General features: G+C 41.3%; 1 protein-coding gene across 1 annotated transcript in view; it reads right to left on the reverse strand.

Moving 5' to 3' along the window:
* The window catches only part of LOC106807463 (cap-specific mRNA (nucleoside-2'-O-)-methyltransferase 1-like), a gene marked incomplete at its 5' end in the record, with an annotated part of 27,440 nt that overhangs the window by 15,832 nt on the left and 4,771 nt on the right, over positions 1-6,837 (reverse strand). Inside the window, 3 exon segments of the mRNA XM_014809797.1 lie at positions 197-329; positions 1,072-1,168; positions 1,324-1,442. Of these exon segments, the coding sequence (XP_014665283.1) occupies positions 197-329; positions 1,072-1,168; positions 1,324-1,442 (349 nt within the window).

Below are 6,837 nucleotides of genomic sequence, written 5' to 3' on the forward strand. Positions count from 1 at the left end.
AGAGAGAGAGAGAGAGAGAGAGACGGAGACACGCAGAGAGTGAAAGAGAGAGAGAGAGAGAGAGAGAGAGGAGGGAGAGACACAGAGAGAGAGAGACGTGTTTTTTCTGCAAACACATTTTTCTAAACATATACAAATACATGCAATTTCTACAGCTACTACTCCTCAGGTTGTTGTATTTTGTACAGAGACTCACCGTTCTGAGTTAGCAGGTCGACTTGTGATGGGCTTATGTATGCACACGCGGCGAAATGACCTGTAGAGGAGGTAGACCAATCCCACGCTGAATGGAGTGAATATGTCAAATAACTTGCACACAAAGTTTCCACCTAAAATCGAATACCATTTTCATCACATAAACGAAAGATAAAGGCATGTCGGTAACATATATATATATACGTTTATCGATATCAGTTATCAAATGCATTAGCCTGGTAAAGTTGAATACACGCACTTAGTGGTGTGATCCTGCAGCAACCAATAACAGCGTCTTGAAAATTAGTTGCTTGTAGTGTAAGCAGCAATCAATTCAAGCAAAAAACACGCCATTACAATATGATAAATAAATCTTGGATCTCGTTGGTTAGAGATACTACACTTTAGAATTTTAGGGTATATTATGATAAGTGCATAAATAATAATATATACCTACAAATTTCTGTAATCATGTATTCACATTTGTCATAAAACAACTAAGTTTCGAAATATTTATTTGTGGCTGCTATCCTCTGCATCAAATGTGTATGGTGTATGTAGTGAGTGATGCCATCTAGAGTTGTGCCACCATTTCTGAGATATGCACTAACTTATGCACACATGGACACATAGACACATGGACAGTCATTTGTCTCATTCTACATGCTCAGCTGCTCTGTTCAGCCGAGTCAATGTTACCACATCATAAATAAAGTTTCAATACTTAAATAGTATGTTTCTTGAAGCTTACGTTTGTATGTGTTTATGCATACTAGATAAATGCCAAAAAATTATTACTGATGTCTCCTTGTATACACAATGCATTTTCAAATCATTACTACTAATACTTATTGCCCTTCCCTATGCCAACCATACCTATTCTTAAAACAGATAATGCACAGCAGAACTGGCAGAGATAGAGTTGCTTCGACAAAACCTCTTGTAGGTTTTCTTGACCTTCCACTGAAAAACCCTGAAAAATCAAAGTGCAAAACCTGTGTGTGAGTGAACCCTACTCATATTGGTCATAAAACATTCCTTGCAAAATGGGGTGCTATACCTCAGATATATTAAAGCTGGCTAACTTAACCAAGTGAGGTGCATTAGTTTCTTAAATAGAGTACTCACCCCGTCTGCCATTACAAAATGTAATCCTGCCCCCTGCGTAGACTGCATCACAAAGTCTCGGAAGGCTTCCAGGTTTTCGAGTTTTGTGACGTCACCATCGCCCTCCAGTCCACCAACACCTTCAACAATGGCATGTTACTTTCTAAATTATAATCACTGAATAAGGGTAGAGATACTTCAGGCAAAATAACGAAGATCAACATTGGCGAATGTGGACCTGTGCAGGCTCTATCCGTGAATACTTTGTTTACCAATATTAAATTGACAGTAGGATGTTTTAATGGAGCCACGATGCCGTACAATCGATAAACATGCTGTAGGACTGGTACGCACGCGGTAGGTGTGTATGCGGGCGCATGCACCAGTAATATCGACTAAAGGCATGTTTGTTTGGTCGGATCCACGGATCTCGATCCACTGGATCAAACCCTTGATCAAACAAACGCAAACTCACTTTCAACGGTTCAAGTTTCGCTGTGACCTATCACGGGATGGTTCATAACAAAGAACAAGCTGTGATTGGCTCCCGTGGTGATGCCATATTGGATCCCGTTCGAATCCACCTCGCTAGCAGGGTCGGGTTCGGTGGACCGACATCCGTGGATCCGACCAAACAAACAGTCAGATCAACAAATCCATTGGATCGAGATCCGTGGATCCGACCAAACAAACGCGCCCCAAGTGATACGGGCTTGCGGGGTTACGGCGCATGCACCAGTCTCGACCAATCACGACCAAGTGCATCCCAGCAGCAGTAGCAGTAGGACACGCGGCAAATACAAAAACAGATGTACTCATTAATACACCAACCTTTCACTGAAGGGCAGGCCACTTATCCTGACTCCTGCTAGCATGATGGCATCTACTATATGAACAGCCATGATTCGCCTTTGTCCCCGACCCTGTAATTTAGTACAAGTTTATTACTTGTTAGCTCAGCTGACGAAGTCAGATGCAGCTTGTAGAATCGCATGAATGTCTATCCGTGCGTCCGTGCGTCCGTGCGTCCGTCAACAGTTATGGCACAAATCTTAACCGCTCGACGTACGGTCACGATATTCGGGACATCGGGAGGATCGTGAAAAGGACTCGGGATGACAAATTTGGGGGTCAAGGGTCAAAGGTCAATAGGTGTCAATGGAGGGGGAATATTTCCCCCTTAACCTCAAGGTATAGGAGGAAATACGGAATTGCGGCACAAATCTCAACGACTCGACCTACGCTCTTAATATTTGGTGTATATTGTGATGGGGAGGAAACCCATCACCAGCGCAAAATTGGAGGTCACAGGTCAAAGGGAAGTGGGGGAAGGTCAGATATCAGACATTTTCTGAGGACATGGTCTAACGAACTGAGTGCAAAACTTTTTTGTTTCAGCGCTGACCTACCATTTTTATCACTTTATTGAAAAAAAAGTGGCGCACTTGATTCGGTTGCCAATGAGTTTATCAGAAGAATACCCAGCTACAGTACACATCAGTTGAGCACTGTCGCTCTGCGGCACTTGTTTTTTTTAGACTCGTGGACAGTCCATCATGATATACATATGTGACCCGCTCCAGCATAATACGGACTAAGTCGCAAGTCATTGTTTTGAGTAATGAGCTCGAACACATGACAATGCTGAAAATGCCCTACCTGGACAAAAATGAGATTTTTACAAAAATAAGTTCCTAAGTGCATATTTAATCCAGATATATAGGTTCAGATATCTCTATATTATTATGGTCATTTTTAATACAAAATAAAAAAAAAGTGCATGAGGGCCCCTGACCGCTTATCCCCCGACTGGGCCCCTTACTCGGAACGCTTTATCTCAAAAGCTGCATATTCTGGAATGTCGGTTTCCGATCTTCAAATTGCCGTAGATCGGTCAATTCTTTAGATATAGCCAAATATTATATATCATTTTAAAGGTAATGAAATGATCTATTCAGATATGCATATAACTCAATTTGTATAATTTCCTACTTAATCCTGGTTTTGCTGGAGCGGGTCACATATAGTGTTCTATAATTGGGCAGACAACCTGATATGTTTCACTTCTCTTCTCTAGCGTTCTTGAAAAGAAACCCGTTGTTTTTGAACGTTTATTTTTTTTTAAACTGGTGTGTTCTTGAAAAAGAGGTTATGGTAATTAATATAAGTTCGTACTTGTTCTTCTATTTCACCGCTTTGATCTGTTTTGAGATTTTACCATGTACCAATGTTTTTGCCACATTCTGGTCTACCATTAAAATTAACGTGATGCTCGATTTTGGCAACTCCAGTTCAAGGGTTCGGTCACTAGGTATGTCAGGGCCGCTGTAAGGCTGCAGCAGAATGTCACAATGTAAAGAAGATGAGAAGAAAGCTATTTTATTCTACCTTTCTAGGATACAAGCCCTTACGACAACCCCATAGCAACATGCCAATAGCGGAAATGTGGCTGGGATAAAACAGCTGATATAAATAGCTCACTCCTTTTACGCATTAGCTTAGCCTACGAACACGAGCACATCGTTGAATAAAATTGGTATAACATGGAAAAATACAACAGTTCACGACTTATAAAATCACAATCTGGAAAAATCCTCATTACAAACAAATTTGCAAGAATTTTGGGTAACATTGATGATCCTTATCAGGATAACAGAATTAGTCCTGAATTTAAACCTGCTTCTTAAAACTGTCAAAAAATTGGAACAAATAATCACTGTATAGCCGGAGCTCCCACATCATCCTACCCCTAAACATGCTGACGTCACCAGCCACCATGTGCAAGGCCGTAGATTGAAGATAAACGATTTGCAAGTGAGAACACACAGCGGAATGGAGAGGAAGGGAAGAAACACAGCAGACAACGAGAAGAAAAAACGACGGTGACCGGACGGGAGAGACGAGACCGACCGAGAGGCGGCAGGAGTGACGAGAGGAGCCGGAGACGGAGAAATGAGTAGGAGTGTCACATAGAGATCGATGAGACGACGAGGAAGAGAGCCAGTGAGTAGGAAGAGACGACGACACGAGAAGGGGCGAGACACGAAGAAGAGGAAGAAGAAGAAAACGGGAGGAGCACACGAGAGAGAAAGAGACGCAGAGACAGCCGCGGAGAAGATAAGTAGAGAGAGAGAGCGAGGGAGAGAGACGAAGAAGAGACACTCAGAGAGAGATAGAGCAAAGAAAAGAGAGCAAAACGAGAGAGAAGAGAGACACAGCACAGAACACAAGAGTACCGAGAGACTGGGAGAGGAGGAGCAGGAACGAGGAGCACCCGAGTGATAGGAGAGACGCGAAGAGAGAGAGACAGAGAGGTGGGCAGAGAGAGAGAGAGAGAGAGACGAGAGAGAGAGAGACAGAGAAGGGCGGCAGAGAGAGAGAGAGAGACAGAAGGGGCGAGAGAAGAGAGATGAGAGAGAGAGAGAGGAGTGGGGAGACGAGAGAGAGAGAGAGAGAGGAGAGGAGACGAGAAGAGAGAGGAGAGAGAGAGAGAGAGCGAGAGAGAGAGGAGAGAGAGAGAAGAGAGAGAGAGAGAGAGAGAGACGAGAGATGAGAGAGAGAGAACAGAGCGAGAGAAGAGAGAGAGACAGAGAGAGAGAGAGAAGACGAAGAGAAGAGAGAGAGAGAGAGAGAGAGAGAGAGAGAGAAGAGAGAAGAAGGAGAGAGAGAGAGAGAGAGAGAGAGAGAGAGAGAGACGGAGACACGCAGAGAGTGTAAAGAGAGAGAGAGAGAGAGAGAGAGAGGAGGGACGGAGACACAGAGCAGAGAGAGACGTGTTTTTTCTGCAAACACATTTTTCTAAACATAACAAATACGATGCAATTTCTACAGCTACTACTCTCAGGTTGTTGTATTTTTACAGAGACTCACCGTTCTGAGTTAGCAGGTCGACTTGTGATGGGCTTATGTATATGCACACGCGGCGAAATGACCTGTAGAGAGGATAGACCATCGCCACGCTGAATGGAGTGATATATGTCAAATAAACTTGCACACAAATTTCCAACCTAAAATCGAATACCATTTTCATCACATAAACCAAAATAAAGGCATGTCGGTAACATATATATATATTACGTTTATCGATATCAGTTATCAAATGCATTAGCCTGTAAAGTTGAATACACGCCACTTAGTGGTGTGATCCTGCACAACCAATAACAGCCACTTGAAAATTAGTTGCTTGTAGTGTAAGCAGCAATCAATTCAAGCAAAAAACACGCCATTACAATATGATAAATAAATCTTGGATCTCGTTGGTTAGAGATACTACACTTTAGCAATTTAGGGTATATTATGATAAGTGCATAAATAATAATATATACCTACAAAATTTCTGTAATCATGTATTCACATTTGTCATAAAACAACTAAGTTTCGAAATATTTATTTGTGGCTGCTATCCTCTGCATCAAATGTGTATGGTGTATGTAGTGAGTGATGCCATCTAGAGTTGTGCCACCATTTCTGAGATATGCACTAACTTATGCAGCACATGGACACATAGACACATGGACAGTCATTTGTCTCATTCTACATGCTCAGCTGCTCTGTTCAGCCGAGTCAATGTTACCTAATCATAAATAAAGTTTCAATACTTAAATAGTATGTTTCTTGAAGCTTACGTTTGTATTGTTTATGCATACTAGATAATGCCGAAAAATTATTACTGATGTCTCCTTGTATACACAATGCATTTTCAAATCATTACTACTAATACTTATTGCCCTTCCTATGCCAACCATACCTATTCTTAAAACAGATAATGCACAGCAGAACTGGCAGAGATAGAGTTGCTTCGACAAACCTCTTGTAGGTTTTCTTGACCTTCCACTTGAAAAACCCTGAAAAATCAAAGTGCAAAACCTGTGTGTGAGTGAACCCTATCATATTGTCATAAAACATTCCTTGCAAAATGGGTGCTATACCTCAGATATATTAAAGCTGGCTAACTTAACAAATGAGGTGCATAGTTTCTTAAATAGAGTACTCACCCGTCTGCCATTACAAAATGTAATCCTGCCCCTGCGTAGACTGCATCACAAAGTCTCGGAAGGCTTCCAGGTTTCGAGTTTTGTGCGTCACCGTCGCCCTCCAGTCCACAACACCTTCAACAATGGCATGTTACTTTCTAAATTATAATCACTGAATAAGGGTAGAGATACTTCAGGCAAAATAACGAAAGCATCAACATGACAAATGGGACCTGTGCAGGCTCTATCCGTGAATACTTTGTTTACCAATATTAAATTGACAGTAGGATGTTTTTGGGAAAAATATACCACGTTTAGTATCAATCAATCAACCATGAACAAAAATGCTGGACATAATATGTAATTACTTAACAATTGATTTTGAAAATTTTAGGTAATTTTACCAACACAAATCTAATCACAACTATTTAAAAGCTTAGTATAAATGTACTTACTCTATATTTTATTATTACCCTAGCTACTATATATATATAAGCTCTATTATTATATCTATCTGTCTCTATCTTTATTTGGGTTAATTGTCTAAACCCGACTTCTGGTC

This window comes from Priapulus caudatus, unplaced genomic scaffold (assembly GCF_000485595.1).
Source record: "Priapulus caudatus unplaced genomic scaffold, Priapulus_caudatus-5.0.1 Scaffold216, whole genome shotgun sequence".
Classification (NCBI taxonomy): Eukaryota; Metazoa; Priapulida; class Priapulimorpha; order Priapulimorphida; family Priapulidae; genus Priapulus; species Priapulus caudatus.